This window comes from Diabrotica undecimpunctata, chromosome 3, assembly GCF_040954645.1.
Source record: "Diabrotica undecimpunctata isolate CICGRU chromosome 3, icDiaUnde3, whole genome shotgun sequence".
In the NCBI taxonomy this organism is placed as follows: Eukaryota; Metazoa; Arthropoda; class Insecta; order Coleoptera; family Chrysomelidae; genus Diabrotica; species Diabrotica undecimpunctata.
Window position 1 is genome coordinate 32,295,629 of NC_092805.1, and position 19,503 is coordinate 32,315,131.

At 33.9% G+C, this 19,503-nt stretch overlaps 1 protein-coding gene across 3 annotated transcripts in view; it reads right to left on the reverse strand.

Moving 5' to 3' along the window:
- LOC140436648 (phosphatidylinositol-3,5-bisphosphate 3-phosphatase MTMR3) overlaps positions 1–19,503 on the reverse strand; it is a 131,810-nt gene that overhangs the window by 15,955 nt on the left and 96,352 nt on the right. For all 3 annotated transcript variants that reach the window (XM_072525646.1, XM_072525648.1, XM_072525647.1), the window contains exons 9-12: positions 16,096–16,272; positions 15,187–15,419; positions 14,805–15,013; positions 9,825–10,209 (exon numbers count right to left, since the gene is read on the reverse strand). In XM_072525646.1, the coding sequence (XP_072381747.1) occupies positions 9,825–10,209; positions 14,805–15,013; positions 15,187–15,419; positions 16,096–16,272 (1,004 nt within the window). The remainder of the gene's footprint in view (positions 1–9,824; positions 10,210–14,804; positions 15,014–15,186; positions 15,420–16,095; positions 16,273–19,503) is intronic.

A 19,503-nucleotide genomic window follows, 5' to 3' on the forward strand; every position in this document is an offset into this window, starting at 1 on the left:
GTATGGTCTCCAATTTTAACACCCATAGGTTCACATTTTCTTTTCCAAATATCCAAAACCCCCCTCCAAATAAATCTTAAAGAGTGTAGGTGCAATGCAGCAGCCTTTATCGTCCTTTGGTCACTTTTATCTTTTTTGTCACTTTTTGTCCAATCTTTATTACACTCGTCATATCATCGTACAACTCCCTTACAGTATTAATGTAAATCGGTGGAATATTCTTGTCTTCTAGCACCTGCCATAGCTTGGCTAATGGGACACTGTCATACGCTTTTTGAAGATCAATAAATACCATGTGTGTCTCCATATTATGTTCCAAACGCTTTTCTATTGTTTGTTTTAGGCAGAACACATTGTCTATACAAGAACGACCAGTACGAAAGCCACTCTGATCTTCAGCGTCTTCCCAGCAATCTTCAATTCGGCTTTTAATTATCTTCCCGTAGACTCTACAGATTGAGTTAGTTACACTAAGCCCTCGGTAGTTCTTACAATCTTTTCTGTCGCCTTTATTTTTGTATAGATTGCTGATATATGCAGTTTTCCATTCTGGGGGTAGCTCTTCTCCTCTCAAGAATAAATTAAAAGTATAAGCCAATAGCTGAAATAGTTTGTCAGGGCCATATTTAATCAGTTCAATGGGTACTCCCCCCGGTCCTGGAGCCTTTCCATTTTTCATAGCGTTGGCGTTCAGTTGTAGTATTCTATATCGATTTCCCCTAACTATATGTCCCAGATAAGACATGTTCCGGTGTTTAACAGTCTTTAGCAATTATCTATCTTTGTCGACCCTCCTTAGTACTTCCTCATTAGTTTTTCTTGCTGTCCAAGGTATCTTAAGCATCCTTCTATGAATTTAAATTTCCAATGCTTCAATTCTGTTCATACTTGATACTTTTATTGTCCTTACTTCTGCTCCATATCCATAAGTAAAGACCAAATATAGCACTCACCATTCTTTGGTTTACTTCTAAACTGAGATGATTAGTGCAAACACATATTTTCATTTTCATATTTGAAAGTTTGAGAAAGAACATATAACAAATAAACAGCACTATTATGAAATAAAAGAACCAACAAAAAGAATAATTGAAGAAAAAAAGCAACTATACAGAAAATGGCTGACTACAAACAACGATGAAGTTTAAAAAGAATATAGAAAAAAAGATAGAGAAGTGAAAAAACAAATAACACAACAAAAGAATAAAGGATGGAAAAGAACCTGCTTAAATATTGAAACATACATAGGAGGTACAAGAACTTCGGAGCCGTGGAAAGTACTGAGAGGATTGAAACAAAACTCAAAAGAAAAAATTAAATTGGGAAATATACAGGAAAAAGAATGGAAGGACTATTACAAGGAACTGTTAACAGAACAAAGACCACAATTCATTGGAAAAGAAAACAGGCGAAGACGAAGCAGATTTCCATAACAAGAAATAGAAATAACGGATAGCGAAATGAAGAAATAATAAAAAGATTTTTCGCAAATCTTTGAGACGTCAAGGTTTCATAATGTTCGCCCTAAGGACTTTCAGATAAGTATATGTTCACTCCAAAAGGAGTGGGGACCAGAACTTACAGTCTAGAGAAAATTGGCGTCTGTTAAAAAAAGTCAAATGGTCAATAAATTAATGTGAGCCATATAATTTACCGGGCCCGAACGGAATTTACCGAATATTTTTACAGAATGGAAATACCTTCAGAATAAAATATTATGATATATGATATTACAGGTTAAGTTAGGACTTAGGTTTATCTAGCTATGGCCCATAGGAATTGTCCCAAGTGAAATATCGTTAAATGGTACCTTAGAAAAAATTGCTCGATAGACAAATTGGGGATGGTATATCGATTGAAAGTCCGATAGAGGAGCCATATGCGTATAGTGCAAGATTTCTTTGAGACATAATATAGTGAAGGCCTCGCAATAAACAAAATAATAAAGTAAAACGAAATAAAGGTATCAAATCGCAATAATAATAGCACATAGATATTAAAAGCCATCGAGAATAATGATCAATGGACTAGGCTGTCAAATTTAAATGTATCAAATATGTACAAAGCTGCTTGTAAAATAATCAAGCCCAATAGAGTAGTCCAGCATGATCAAAACTAACACCATAAAAAAAAGAAGAAGAAAATATGAATATTATTTAAGATAACGTTTAGGTGACAGTGAGTGAAGTTAAGTGACGAAAAAGTAAATTGTATGCAGTAATTTGATCATTTTTGTATGTTTGAAGAAGTTGAATATTTGATTCAACTAGTAATTCGAACTGTTTAATTATAATATTATTTATTATACCAAGACTTTCCTCGAAGAATTGCAAGACAAAATCATTAGAATTGGTGTTAAAAGTGGGGCCATTTTGGGCAATACGGAAAGAAAATCGAAAAAGCATTGAGGTGCGAGGATTTTGTTATAAAAGTAGTAAGAGATTTAAAAATGTACTATAGGCAAAGGCTTGTTTGATTCTGAGGAATTTTCTTGATGAGGAATCATGACCATGCCTGAATAGATGTAGTAAAACCTGAAATATAGCTCAAGATGATTGGGAAACAGGTCAAATACGTGGCACATGTTATTTCCTCGGAGGAAGTAAGAACTGATCCTGAGAATACAGCAACCATTAGATCCTGGCCAGTCTCGAATGACAATCATGAAGTTTCTTGAAACTTTAAACCTATTATAGGTTCGTACTGACAACCCTTTGAATGGAATCATGCATACCAAGAAGCATTGAATAATATGAAGAATGCTTTACGCATAGCCGATGGATGAGCAGGTTTTAAGTTTATAGTGTGCATAGAAGTGAGCAACATATGAAATAAAGGAGCTTGTTCCAGTTACAAGATAGTGTGGAGAAGGTAACTGTATACTTCTAAAAGACCATCTTCAAGGCGGAAAATCATTATTACGCCACAAGGAAAAAACTGCTGACCATTGTAAAGGAATCGGATCGTTTTCATAACTACCTGATATGTCACGGATTGATATTTTTTGAAGGTCTACTTACGGATTACAGATATTACAAACTAGCATAGAATACCTGATATAGTGCGACGTTTGCAGATTTATTGTGCTTCCCGTTTGTCATTTAAAGTATATAATCCCACTCTCAAAGAGACAAGCAACAATATTAAAAAATGATAATAACGAAATAATTATGGGTACAAAAGTCAAACTAGAGAGATGGAAAGAATACATACAAACTCTTTTTGACGATGATAGACCTTGTTCTCCACCATCCACAGATAATCGAATAAATGAAAAAGGCCCAGAAATAACCAAAGAAATGGAATTCGAAACGGATTGGGAACACGAGAGGCTCTTTTTGCTTTTTGCAGAGACATGAATGTAGATGTATATGCATGTTTTATTGACTATCGAAAAGCATTTGACTGCGTTAACCATCAAAAGATGATCGAAATTCTGAGAACAACTGGAGTTGACGAACAAGACTTGCGAATTATCTCAGAACTATACTGGCACCAAACGGCAACAATTGAAATAGAGCACACAACATCCGAAGATATACAAATCCGACGAGGAGTGAGATAGGGTTGCGTCTTATCACCACTACTGTTTAATTTGCATTTAGAGTCTATATTCAGAGAAGCATTAAACGAGGTCCAAGGCAGAATTAAGATTAACGGAATCAGCATAGACAACATCAGATATGCTGATGATACCGTCTTAATAGCAAGCAACGCACAAGAACTACAAAATATAATAAATGCGGTAGTTCATCACAGCGAAATGTTCGGTTTACATCTAAATGTTTCCAAAACTAAAACTTTAGTATTTTCAAAGACACCAATAAACGTACATGTGTATGCCAAGGGTCAAATAATAGAACAGGTAAATTCCATAAAATATTTGGGAACAAATATCAATAGTCAGTGTAATCCAAAAAAAGAAATCCTATCAAGAATCGAACAAGCAAGGAAAGCATTCATGAGCATGAAAACATTTTTTACAAGATCAGACCTTAGTCTGCAGCTTAGAATCCGAATGATCAGATGTTACGTTTTTTCTGTCTTACTGTATGGTTGTGAAAATTGGACAATGGACTCTGAAATAGAAAAAAGAATATATGCCCTTGAGATGTATATATACAGACGAATGTTGAGAATTCCATTGGTACAAAGAGTTACTAATGTTGAGATACTTCGTCGCATGTGTAAACAAAAAGAATTACTAAGAATAATCAAAGAGAGGAAAATGAAATACTTTGGTCATGTGTTGAGAGGCGAAAGATACGAATTACTTCAAGTTATACTGGAAGGAAAAGGACAGGGCAAAAGATCAGTAAGAAGACGCCAGAACTCGTGGGTGAAAGACCTGAGGAGATGGTTCGACCGCTCATCCGCAGAAATCTTTCGCGCAGCAGTATCCATACAATTGCCATTTGGATCGCCAACCTTCGAAAGGAGACGGCGCCATGAGAAGAAATCCCACTCTGCGCTTTTAATGACAGCCTGTGAAGTGGTATTTTCATTGAAGACTAACTTACTCCTGCATGACATCATAATACGATACTCTTCACATTGATAAACCAACTGGATTGTTGGATATTGTATAACCAAATGAGTATTTTCAATAAGATGGTCCATGGCATACATCACCGAGGAACACTTCATTAGGTGGGAAGTGATCAATAACTAATCACTCATGTGTTTGCTTGATTGTAGAGAAGAGTTTACACTTAAATGAACAATACTTTCAACAACTTCTGTGGTGTAAAGTAAATTTTGATTATTATGTCGATCACAAATGATTTTTTTTTTGGATAATCACAACGATAAATGTCGTCTTGTGAAAGTGGCTAAAATCCAAAACATTTAAATTTTACAGCCCACTCTAATTATGATTTTTCTCGATGGATCGATACATTGCCGCACACTAACCAAATATAAACCCCGAGAAAAATTATACTGTACTGAACATCATTTTATGGAAATATTAGTAACTACAGACCAAAACCATTCGCGCGCACTCAGATACTTTTATCATTAACATGTAATAAAACTAACCCTTATTTTTAGAGTCCTATTAACACTAGCTTTACATTATCATGATGCATTTAAAAGTCTTTTATAACTCGCCTGTTCGGGAAATTCCTGAAAAAAATCAAGAAAAGGTGGTTATAGTAAAAAATATTGTGATGTGGTTGGTCTGTAGGCACGAAAATATTGTTGCGGCATAGGTGGTAATACCGAACTTGAATTTCCTGCTCAAAATACAAAAAAAAATATTAAGGGTTAACATAAAATATTTTATTTATTTATAACATTCACTTGACAATATTTATGTTGGAATTTTGGTGCTACTAACATTAAACAAAGTATATCTTCGTTTTCTTGGCATACTATAAAAATATCCCGTGGAGAATTTTTTTAAACCTGTATTTGGCAATCTATCTACAACAAGATAATGAGTGATTGCTATGATAATGATATGACTTGTATATTGTGCTTCTCTGGGTATTTTACTTTTATAATATTAGCTGTTACTAATAAATTAACCTTACTATTTACATTATATAAATAAGATTAAAATATATACAATAAAGGTTATAATATTATGATTATTAAAACGTATTACATAATTTAAGTCTTTTAGTCTGAATATTTTTACTCTTCTTTGCTTGTATTTGTTAATAGATTTATTGACATTAAGGTAATTTTGTTTTTTTTTGTCACTGACATATACCTAAACTCCCGATGCAATCTAAACCCGTTCCCCCAGTGGGACAGTTTCTCCCACTGATTTTTCTTTTTTTATATAAATTTAATATTAATTATTAATGTAATAGTTAATGTAATAGTTTATGCAAGAATTTAAGTTATATTTATATAGCTACCGAAGGGCAACGTGGCATTAGACAGAAAACAAAGTGTTTTAATTTTCGTGGTGCAGCGAACATTGAATACTGAGTGAGTGAAAAAGGTAAGGTATAAACTACGTCCTACCTAATGCAAGAGTAATATAAGTAAAAACGGTACATTAATAGTATAATATACTAAACGGCCAAATAAAAGTGAGGTTATCAGCTAACAGATAAGCTTATAAACACGGGCGAACGCTGGCCAAATTTCGAGCGGTGTTGCCGGATTAAAAAAAAGAAGTAACCTGCCGAAAACAAAAGCAATTTTGGTGCGTGGATAATTGGGTATACTTTCGAGTGGTTGAAACGGGTGTGCCCAGTTAACGCTACGTACAAAATGGCTGACAACGAATATAGTGTGGAGGATAAGACAAGAAAAAGAGAAGATGAATGCGAAGATGAGGCAGACGATAGCAGAAGTAAAAAAATACATAGGTCGCCTAGGAATGATAAGCAACTAGAAAAAATATTGGAGAGCCTAAATATTATCACAATGGAAATAAGGGAACTAAGAGAAGCAAAAAGAGTACAGAGCGGAAATGAGGGATCTTAGACAAGAAAATGAAAAGCTGAAATAGGAAAACAGAGAAACCCAACAAAAAGTGGAAGAATTGGAAAATAAATGGATACCCACGACCAAAATATAACAAAAGATAACGTCCAAAATTGTTTATGCAACGCACTAAAAGTTGAGACAAAAATAAAAAGCGCAAGAAAAATTGGAAGTTAATCAAAGGCCATACCTTTTTGAAACACCCTGTTTATAATATGTAATAGTAACTGTAAGGAAAAATTAATATTTCAGCCCTAGGCCTTCTAGACCTGTTGAGCTTAATAAATAAATAATAATATTATATAGCTACCTCACTTACGTTTGGAGATTGTTTGATAGTGGGAAAATTACATGGTCGATAAACCCCGCCCATTAGAAAGATATGCAAGGACTGCTAGCATCTTTTTCTCTGTCGCAGAGGGGGAACGGGTTTAGATTGCAGCTTGCAGTTTAGGTATTATATGTCTACGTTTTTTATGTCTTCCCATATAACCTCTAATTCAGTTCTTGCTTCCTTTCCTTTCTTTATATTTCCATTAAACCTATCTACATTTTGTTAAAGCCATAATTATACCACTCTTCTTACTGAGCCGTCTCTGTCCGAAGGTTGGCGATCCAATTGGCAATCGTAGTTTTCGAAACTGATTTCTCCACATGAACGGTCAAACCACATACACAGATTCCTTATTCGTCAATTCTGGCGTCATCTTAGTGACCTTGCATTTTATTCTCTACAGTGTGGCGAAGTAGCTCATATCTTTCATCTGTTAATAAATGACCCAATATTACATTTTTCTTTCTTTGATGGTGTTTAACAAGTTAAGTGCCACACACCCAATTGGGTAGACACGAGTACACCCTGCTGAAGCCAAGACAAAATCTTGTGAACTGTGCAAGACTGCCATAGCTATATTTTCTTTATTTATTATCATAGAACAATTTTACAACCACCATTTGATTTCTCGTGGAAGAATCAAGGTATTAGTATATTGAAACTTGCCCACCCGACTTTTTTATGAAAATTTAAACTCAATTTCCACCCAAGAGAGTGGGCAAAATACAGATGATTAAAATATATTATTTATTTATTGGGATTATGAACATTTTCAAAATACTCAAAACATAAAAATGTTTCATCTGGGCATGTATTACAAAAAGTGTTGACTTGTGTTTTAGTATGTTAAAATTGTTCTTGTATCAAATAGAGTAGTGGTCGAATCTTGCATAATCTGTCTCCTTCCACATCTTTTACAAAATGTCAAAATTTTAAAATCCGAAATCAATTTCTAGTCATTCAAATCAACATATTTTCATTTTTATATATTCGACCAACATATCCTAAGACCCAAGAATATTGTAATTTTTTGGATATTTGTATTTTTCTATTCTTTATGCCTACTACTTCTTACAGTATTATTTTGTAAATACGTTAGAGAATTTTTGTTTGCTTCTCTTACCATATGTTAAATTATATCCTCAGATATAAATAATTGGAAACAATCATTGGGTTTTGCAGTCGTTATGTCAAGCAAAACATTTGTTTTCTCCTCGCTTTTTAAATAAAATTTCTGTTGATTAAAATATGTAAATTCACTTTACTGTACATTGCTGGCATTACTAATAACATCTTCACTTTCAGATAAATCAGTCTTTTGTTATTGTCATTTATCTTTCATTTTCGTCAACTCTGGTGAATAATATTGGTTAGAATCACTGGCAACAAACTCACTCTCTGATTCTTCATACGGCTCTTTATCGCCACTCTCTCCTATTCTCATTGCTATCTCTTCCAATTCTTTTGTAGTTATTTTTTTTTTCAATGGTTACTTCGCGTAAAGCATAACTTGCGCTTTTCACGTTCTGCTGTATCTTAGTTATAAATAAATATCTAAATCAACCACTAATATTTATCTAAACGGTACTAATCGTCAAAAACATGCTACAATAAAATAAACTTTTTTATTGTCCATCCATATAGGTGTAGTCTCCTTTAAAAGTTTTTTTTCGCAGATTTCTATTATTAAATTTTCTTTTTATTTATGCATTAGGTCAAAACGTAGTATAGGGATTTGTAATATAATTACAGTTCATTTTCAATTTCAACCACCGATTTCTTCTTAATAATTTAATTAATAAATTATTGTTATACACCCAATTGGGTGGACACAAGCAAAAATTTGAGATTTGTTGTCCACCCATTTGGGTAGACATACACAATATTCTAAGTTTATGGAAAAACGCCTGGTACTTAACCTGTTAATAGTTCTTTTTGTTTACATATGAAGCCACCTGTGTCATTTGCGAATCTTTGTATTCTTAGAGTTGGCAATATCCTCCTTTATATATACATTTCGAAGGCCCCTATTCTTTTTGGTAAGTCCATTGTCCAACTTTCGCATTTTCGCAGAGTACAACAGAGAAAAGGTAGCGAGTTCTGAGCTTTAAATTGCGGCACGATTTTTAAAAAATGTCTTAATGCTCATTCAATTCTTGATATTATTTCTTTTTTGGGTTTCACTCACTGTTGACATTAGCTGCCAGATATGTTAGATGCCATTTGTTCCATTTTTGTCGACTTCATCGACGTCTTTGAAGATCCTAATATTTTGGTTTTAATGTTTTATACGTTTAAATGTAAGCATAACATTTTGCTATATAGGACTATGGAATTTATTATGTTTTGTATCTGGTAGGTTGTTTGCTAGTAGGATAACTGTGCATTTATGTTCGAAACGAATATGTCTGTTCCATATTGATGTCCTGTATCAGTTTCTTCGGAGTAATAAATGTAACCTTCGATAATTTTTTCTTTTCCTGAGCCTACCACTTACCATCTTACCTCGTCCAGCTCCAGTATGTCTACCTGTTCACCTTAACTTCTGTGTTTACTATTTTTCCTGGAATGCATAAACTGAGTATGTTCCAGGTAGCAATGCCTACTATCTTTTCATATACCTGTATTTTATCTGTGATTCTCAATGGAAGGGGACGAGAGTATTCTTCACAGTCATCTCCCATTAAAGGGGTGACAAGGATTGAGGGCTCTTTTCGTGTTGTCGTCTGATATTGAAAATATTAGAAGTTAAGAAATTATTTCCTGTAAAACTAAATAAACGCAACTAAAACGTTGCACTGAAGTAACCGATGCTATGCAACACGTGTTCTATGAGTATTCATGTATGTACTTACAAACTAATTGAAGTCTAACAGCATAAATGAATAATTTCGTCCATGTAATTGGGCAAAAATTAATATTTTCCGCAATCTGCAAATAATCTACTGGTAATATAATACCCATTCTTTATGAATAACATAACACTGTTTATGTTGCCGTTGGAATGATAATAAATGTCTATTACAAATATAAAGTAACTTACGGAGTGTCTTCCCCAACAAGCGTTTCCGTACTGGTCTCATTGGACCTCTCCATGTCTAAAAAAGTCCCCACAACGTCTCCGGACATAACACAATCACTCTCCGATCTCTCATTATCGTCTTTAACTGTACAAGAAGTCTCGCTATTCCCGTTACTATTATGATTTATATCACCATTATCGCCAGTCTTTTCATCTTTTAACAACACTCCCGCCTTTAGCGCGTCTCTGGAGACTTCGTCAGTCTCGCGTTTTACTTTTATCACACCGTTATAAACTTCCGATTCTCCGTTGGACACTGAAGGCTTGTCGATTTCCTTTAACAGATCCAATGAGTTCCGATGCAGCTCTTGTACCAAAGGAGGAGGTTCGCCAAAATCTGGTTGATCTGAAAATTTAAAGAAATAAATCAAGATTTTCAGATAGAGCCATCAGAGTAAACATCTTTGTATGGAAGTACACGCTAATTAATAGAGAGCGGAATATATGCATAGTGCATATAGAATCATATATTGCATATTTTTACTCATTTCAAACAACATTGTATATTTAAGCTAAGCACGATTTATTTTGAATATTTTAAAAATAAATTATATAAGAGATAAAAAATTTCCTCTCTTAGTTCGAATTTTATAACTTAGGTATGAAGGAGCTCATTATCTATCTGAACTTTAATTTATTAATTATGAAGAAAAATATTATTTTATTAAAAAGGTAAAAGAAATAATAAATTAGACTTACTCACAATCAATTTAATTTGACTATCCAGACGACCGGTTTCGCTTTCTACAATATGGAAAGCATCTTCAGGTCTCGATACAAAGTTAAATAAATGATGCCGGTACTCTATTAATTGATGGTTGAAAGAGCAAACAATTACAATAGCAGACTTAAGTTCTCCATTCAACAATACAGGATAGTTTGAACCATGTTCTTTCAACCATCAATTAATAGAGTATCGGCATCATTTATTTAACTTTGTATCGAGACCTGACCTACTTTGTATATTGTAGAAAGCGAAACCGGTCGTCTGGATAGTTAAATTAAATTGATTGTGAGTAAGTCTAATTTATTATTTCTTTTACCTTTTGAAATGGACTCACCCAAGCAACACATTCATTATTTTATTAGTGTAGCAATTCGCAGGTAAAGTTTGTTTAGCAGAAAATGGTTGACTTCAATTAGTGCGGTCGTAACTATTATTAAATTTACCAGACTTGGCCCATTGTTAAGACCTTGTACCTCAGGTAAACCATTGTTACCTGAAACCGGGCCTTTTATACTATTATCGGTTAACCCAGGATGTTTATAGTCGATACTAATTGAAGTCAACCATTTACTGCTAAACAAACTTTACCTACACCAAATATAACCGAGTGCAGATTTTACCATCTTATCCTGCTATAGCCTTTAAGGGATATTTCGCTACCGATTTTTATAATCAGATTAAAAATATATGTAGGTACATAATTTATTTTACGACTAAATGTTAAGACCATTTGTTTATTATTTATGTATATTATGTGTTTGATTTACGAACTAAAAAGCTTTTTTGATCGAAAAATTGTGGTCCATACCCCCATTACTCATTTTTGAATATTTTAAAATAACTAATTTACTTTTCTGGAAATATTTTAAATAATTAATTTATTTTTCTTGAAATATTACCTATTTTTATCTGATCTCGTGACTGCAATTGATTTAACCATTAATAAGACAATGGGAACATATTTCCCACTTTGCCGCTAAATTTAGATTGTCTCTGTCAATACACAGAATGTTGAATTTTGGCATATTAAGTATTCGTTTCATGGATAAATACACTAACTATTCTGTCAAGGGTTCGACGGATCCGATTTTTAGCTGACAATCGATAATTAGATGTTGATAGGTTATGATATTTCTTGCCACTAAAAGTTGATTTTTTTACAATTTCGCAAATTATTTGGCGAATCGGCACCAAAAATTCTGAAATCCTGGTAAGTACAAAGTAATTGTATTTTTTTGATATATATATATATATCAAAAAAATACAATTACTTTGTACTTACCAGGATTTCAGAATTTCAGAATATATATATATATATATATATATATATATATATATATATATACATTGTTTGGGCAATTATAATTGTAATTCGTTATAAAAATTTATGAAAAGATAATGATTTTTGTCTTTGAAGTTGGTGGTAAAATTATTATTGCCCTTTTCCAATTCCATAAAAAAACGCAAAAGGCATGCCTCAGAAACATTAAAATTTCTGTTATATTTTAGCATTATGAAGTCAAGGAGGGGATTATCAGAACGTGAACTCCTTGCTGCTTTAGAAGAAATTTGGTCTGATGTTGATGTCGACTGACGATGATGATGACATTTTTATACCATCCCCATCTACTTCTGTTTGCGGGTAAGTCCAATGGAGATGTTATTGATAGCAGAATTGGGCAAATGCTTGGTGAAGCTGATGAAGCTGTTCCTTGATATTCCACAACTGAAAGAATATCTGAGAATGACCCACAAAGAAAACTACCAAATGTCTTGGTAGAACAGAGTTCAGTGGTTACGCTAACTAATTTTACAGGACAATGGACCTCTGAAACAGATGTTCCAGAAATACCAAAATTTGAGTCTGTTTTACAGTCAAATGTTCAATTCACCCATAAAAGCCAACCAATATTTTATTTTGAGAATTTCTTCCCTTGTGATATAATAGAACAAATTGTTGCTCAAACGAATTTATCTGCTCTACAAAAAGACAGCAAAAATTACAAAAACACTAGCCAAGAAGGGCATTGCTAGATGTTTTTATTTTAATAGGACTGCAGCTTTTACCAGTCAAAGATGTATATTAGTCAACTGATCCTTTTTATAATAATCCTGTTGTATCCAAAGCTTTTACAATAACCAGGTTAAAAAAATTAATAGAAAATATGCATCTAAATGACAATTCAGCAGCTGCAGAAAGAGGTTCACCTAACTTTGACATACTGTATAAGATAAGACCATTTATAGATAGACTAAATGGAATTTTCAAAGAGCAAGCCAATCCTGGAAGTCGATTTTCTATCGATAAATGTATGGTGAAAGTAAAAGGACCTAGTTCTATCAAGCAGTGTATGCCCAAGAAGCCAATTAAGTGTGGTTATAAAATTTGGGCAAAGTGTGATGCTATTACTGGGTAGCTGTACCAGTTTATTATCTACACTGGAAAAACTGAAGGTATTGAAAATGATGGCTTGGGATACAAGCCATCATTGAACTGAATTATGCCAAGATATACCAAACAAATCTTTGGTTATTTTTGATAACTTTGTTACACGTTGCAAGCTGTTGAAAGATTTATATGCTAAACAGCTGTATGCTTTAGGAACAGTCAGACCTAATCGCAAAGGTTTACCCTATTTCATAAGGAAAAAGCAAACCAAAAACGAAAAAATGAATTCTATTGTTTGAGCAGCAGCCCTATAACAGCAATAAAGTGGTTGGATACCAAAGAAGTCACGGTTATTACAACTGCCAATCAACCACATAAAATAACCATGATAAAACGTACACAAAGAGATGGCACAAAGAAAGATATATATGCCCAAAAGTTATTGCAGATTATACACTAAACATGGAAGGTGTTGATCACTTTGACCACTTTAGGGCATTATATCCCATAAGAAGGAAGGCTAGAAAATCGTGGATGAGATTGTTCTTCTTTCTTTTAGATGCAAGTATGATTAATTCATATATTATGTACACAAGAATTCACGATCAAAAAAAAACTTTCCACAAGGATTTTAGGCTTCGCCTTGGAAGAGCTCTCATAGGTAACTTAAGAGTAAAGGCATCTCGACCTATGATATTTAAAAATAAAAAAAAATCGGAAACTTTGGTGTTCCAGACGAAATTTGGCTGAGAAATGTAGGATCACATTTACCAGAAAAATTATACAAGATGCAGATTTTGCTCAACAAAAAAAGAAGAAAAACGAACTAACATTATAATATGTAGTTATTTTCAAGTAGCTTTATGCCCAAAAAATATTTTAAATAATTTCACACTGCTGTAGTTGAGATCTAAATTAGTTTTGCCACCCATATATGCATTTTTGTATTTTTTATTAAATAAATTGTTTCACAAACTGTACAAGGGTAATTAATTTCCCACCTTCAAACATTTAAGACCAACGGGAAAATAGTTCCCACCACTTTTTTTATTACTTTTTCAACTTATTTTTTATTCCAACAAAAATATGTTTTATTTACCTCCTTTAGATACCAACCAAAAGTATATTGTTACGTAAAAATATGAGTCATAGTTTTAACCTGTAAACATGTTTTTATTCACTAATATGTTTTAGATTTTACGAGAGGCTTCTATTTACCTGAACGACCTTCCGGAAAAAGGTCGAACCGATGCGAGGGAAATCCAGTTTGCCTTTACCGTTTCGCCGTCGTCTACTCAAGAAGGTTTTAGACTTTTCGAGATAACGGCAATGGCATATATTAACAGGACATTTTATTTGGAAGGGACAGTTAATAAAGAAGATTCGCGCCCGCGATATAAATGTTACGTTCGCTTTTTAATAAATTATGTATATTTAGTGATAAATAAATTAATATCAGTTATTGTGCTTTTTAATGAATTAAGATAAGAACAAGACATTATAAATTAAATAGACATAAATAAATATCATTCCAATATAAACAAACAAATTAAATCTCCTTATAACCCATGTCTTACTAAGGGTTAATTACTAGCGTACTTTTGCTGATTCATATTTGTATTCCAGGTTGAAATTGAGTTTAGTTTATTGTTTGAGTCGCAATCACGTAGCAAATTATTTATTAGAAGTTAGTTGCCTTGGACACCAAATCCACGGGCGACTGTAAGGTTAAGATCAAACTAAATAAGAAGAAGTATTGAGGATGACGCCTTACAATATAATTTTTTGATATTTTAATTAATATCTATATAAAAAACTAATTTACCTTTCGCATAAAGCACTTTCCTGTCGGCTTGTTCTAATTCGGCGATTTGGTCGTCGGTGGAAATGTTGTTGCCGTTAAACATGCAATCCTGGTTGCAATCACCGTCATCGAGCAGAAAGTTTGATAAAAAATTCTGCTGATCTCTGTCGTCTAGGTGAATCGTGTCGTGGCCGTTCGTTTTCGTTTCCTTGGAAGTGAGAACCATTTTGCTACAATATATCGATAAATTTAATTCATTACATGAGTTTAATACAATATTTACAGAAGTAACTTGAAAGTAAACATAGTCTTAAATTAATTAATTTCAAACTTTTGATGTACGACGATAAATTGTAAAAAAATATGTACAGTAAAAAACTAGTAAACGCAACTAAATACTTACGGATCACACTTGATACTGGGATCACTAGACCTACGATAGTGATATGCAGAGCTTTCTCCATCATTAATCAAATCGCCGTATGACCTCGTCTTGGTCATATAGTTTGGAGATGAATCACATGTTTCCGGACAAAAATTTGAACTTTCTTCTGGATTAGAACTGTCCTCGATCGAACCCAAATACACTTCGGACCACAAGTATAAGTCGCGAACGTTATATTGGGGCCATAATACCTACGGAATAAAATATTAATCTTTAAGTTTAGTATATAGAAAAGAGTTTTTCATATCATTTCAAGTTGTGTTCTAAATCTTTTATGAATTTAAATCTGTCCGTTATGGATCCTGTACTATCTCTGGCTGTGGCAAATCTGTACATAACTATTTTGAGAAGGAATAGATAACAAGGATTGTAAAAAGTAAAGCACACCCTCGGACAAAATGACTAAAAGCTAAACACCATACAGTCATACAGAAAGTTTTCCTTTGATACATCACTGTAAACGCGGACATAATTGGATGGATCGTACTTTAACAGAATGAACCTGTTCATGGATGAATCTGTTCATGAACCTTTTCATTATACAATCCAAAAAAAGAAGAGCACAGTATATTCTCCGGAACTTGTGGTCCCAAAAATATAGGACAAACTGACACAAACTGGGTGCAAAGAATCGACTAACTAATGCATTATGAAACTATCTTCCACTAATTACCATCTATAACATTTTATAACGATGTTTATCCAATTCTGTAACAATTTCCTTATAACATTAAACTTTAATCAAATATCTGTTAAGAAAAAAACCACTAATTAAAAAAATGAATTATTTATTATTTGACAGTTCAGTTTCCAAATCTTTATATAATATCATAGATAATTTGTATATTTGACTAAATGAAAACTTACCCTTCTGTTATATGTGTTTGTACCTATAGTGGGATATAAGTGATTTCTAAAACACGGAGAATTGAGAAAGTCCCAAATGGAAAAGGTTTTGCCGTAGACAATCTTCGATCTTTCTCTTTGTGTGTTGCATAAAAACGTTCCGAACAAGTTTGAGTACACGTGCTGCACTAACTTTACCTGAAATAATAAAAAGTATGTATCAGTAAATAACATATTACATAATGAAGAAGATAAAAAACATTTATATGTAACGAGAGAATTATATAGGTCCAGCGCTTTCACCGCTGCCCTCGTATTTATTTATTTTAGATATTATTTAGAAATTCCACCATAAAATAGAACAGAGCAGACGTAGCAACGCAGCATTCTTACTTTTATACCAAGAAATAGATTGTGGTTTCAAAGCAGGTCCTCACCCGGTTAAAAGTGGATCTAGCTTTTCCGATGCGCGTTATTATCTACTGGTTGTTTGCCCATTGTTCATTTATTATGGTGCACGGTAGTTGTAGTGGGAATCTCTTCACTCTTTCTACTGTGTTTTTTAGTCTTCTTTATGTTTATGTTGATTCCATGTTGTTGACTGTGGTGATTTTGTTCTCGACTCTTTTGAATCTTTTATCGTAAATCTTTTTGAAAACGATCTCCGGATTGGAGATCGAAACGTCAAAACAAATGAATTATTTTAATATTTATTACAATCAATAGTTATTATCATACAGATTTTCAAAGTATTTTGCCCGTGTTTCCTTATTTATATAGTTTATCGCTACTTTTTCGTTGACTGGATTCTTCCTCTTTCCCCAGGGTAATATGGGGACATTCAAAATTTCAGTAATAGAGTGGGGAATTGACCGCCGAACGACGCGTGGGTGTTCTTAGTTGCGTACTAACCAGTTTGCAGTAAGTAGTCGAGGTGTGAGCTTACGTTTGTTTTGTGTACAGCCGATCCAAGATTTTTTGTGATTTGTTTATGATTTCAACCTGCACTGTTGGTTCGTGTTAGCAAGGTACATTGAAATAATCAATTTCGGTAAGTACCTAGACCTTTGTTTCCGCTGTCTTTAAGCTATATTTTCACATAATACTCATTTAAAAATCTTAGCATTTTAGCTTCGATAAGCCATATTTTTTTAATTAAGTCATAAACGGGTCAAATGGGGACGGTAAGGGTAGTTCAAAACGGGGACGTCCCTATTTTAACCTATGGAATATTTTAATGCCGATTAAGTAATTTTACTAGGTACCTAGGTAGAACTGTTTTTGACAAAGTAAATATAAAGGTATTGAAAAAAGTCCGAGTCTGTACAAAAATTACTAGGGTAAGCATTTATGCATTGAATTATCTAAATAATCATGTTTTTTTTAAGATTTTAACATGGGTCGTTATATAAGAAAAAGCGACAAACAGAGTTGGTCCAAGGAAAGTATGATGGCCGCCATTCAAGAAGTGTTAGAAGGCAACATGTGTTACAGAAAAGCATCGAAGCTGTACGCTATTCCACAAACTACTTTGGAGCGCAAAGTAAAAGAAGATCGAGAAAAAGGATTGAGTTCGAAAGAAGCTTCAGAAAAAAAAAATGGGTAGATTTAAGACTGTGTTTTCCGAAGCGCAAGAAAATGAACTTGTGGATTATATTTTATATTTAGAAGAAAGATTGTTTGGCCTTAGCTTAACAGATTTAAGAAAACTAGCTTACGATTTAGCCGTTAAAAATCATATTCCACGCGTGTTTAATGAAGATAAGAAAATGGCTGGTGAACATTGGCTTTATGGCTTTCTAAGGCGGCACCCCCAATTAGCATTACGTAATCCTGAAAAGAGATTGTGTTTACGATCAAACGCATAAAATTGCAATATCTGGGACACGTTATGAGAAATCAGCACCGTTACTCCCTGCTGCAGTCTATATTGCAAGATAAAGTCAAAGGTAAGCGAGGACCGGTAGAAGGAGAATATCATGGCTGCGGAATTTAAGAACATGGTTTAAGAAAACCTCAACGGAGCTGTTTCGAGCCGCAGCGAGCAAGGTCATGATTGCCAATATGATTTCCAACATCCGAAACGGATAGGAACCAGAAGAAGAAGAATCCTGAAAAAGCTTCACTGGCAAGAGCAAAAGGTTTTAATCGAGCAGTAGTAAAGACATTTTTTGATTTGCTCGAATCTTTATATACGCAACACAATTTATCACCCAATGATATCTACAACGTAGATAAGACCGGCATTATGACTGTACCTAACAAGCTTTCCAGAATCCTTGCTCTGCGTGGTAAAAAGCAAGTGGGTTGTTTGTCCTCAGCAGAACGAGGTGTACTGGTGACCTTAGAATGAATGCTGCAGGGAATTTTATGCCAGGGATGTTTGTGTTTCCCCGTAAGAAAGCAAATCCGCTCTTAATGGATGGTGTCCCACCAGGGCCATCTGCAGTGTATTATGAGACTGGTTGGATTACTAAAGAAAACTTTATTGTATGGTTTAAAAAGTTTATTGAGTTTTCTAATCCCGGACCTCAAAAACCAGTGCTGCTTATTCTTGATGGTCACAGTTTCCATACCAAAAGTTTAGAACTCCTTCATCTTGCTCGGGAAAATAACGTTATATTATTATGTTTTTCACCACACACCAGACATCGATTACAACCGCTCGATGTCTCATTTATGGCACCACTTAGTACATTTTATGCACTAGAGCAGTGGTCGCCAACCTGTCGATCGCGAGCTACCGGTAGCTCGCGGAGGCAATTCTGGTAGCTCTCACAACGATTTTAATTTAAAAAATACAAACTGCAAAAATCAGAGAAGCAGACGCCGTCAAGCTAGAATCGGCTATTTATAGAATCGACCAGCCGGACCAGCGCGTTAGTGTTCGAGAACGATCTGGATTGCTTTGAACGGGATAAATATGCACCGCGCGGCGACATTGCGCTTAGTTTAAAACTGAACGCGTAACCAACGTACAGCGGTTGGGTTAGTAGAGAACAACAAAAATAATATTATGGCAAGCAGTTGTAAGAAGGTAAAGACATACCACTTTCATTCGGAATGCGAAGAACAATCTTCAAACAAACTTTTTTACAGAAGTTAAAGATAAAAATGTGTGTTTGTTATGTAATACTTCGGTCTCCGTTGCTAAAAAAGGAAATATTGAGAGACATCATAAAACTGTACATTCTAATTTTGAAAAATCATTCCCACTACATTCTGTGCCAGAAAGAAGAAACTGAAACAGTTAAAAAAACAGTTAATTGGACAACAATCAATATTTTTAAGAACAGTCGACAAAAATAAGGCTGCAACTGAAGCATCGTACCGTGTGTCCCAGATAGTTGCACAAAAAAAAGAAACCTTATGAAGACGAGGAAATGATAAAACAGGCGTTTTTAGAAGCTGCTGATTCGTTATTTGCCA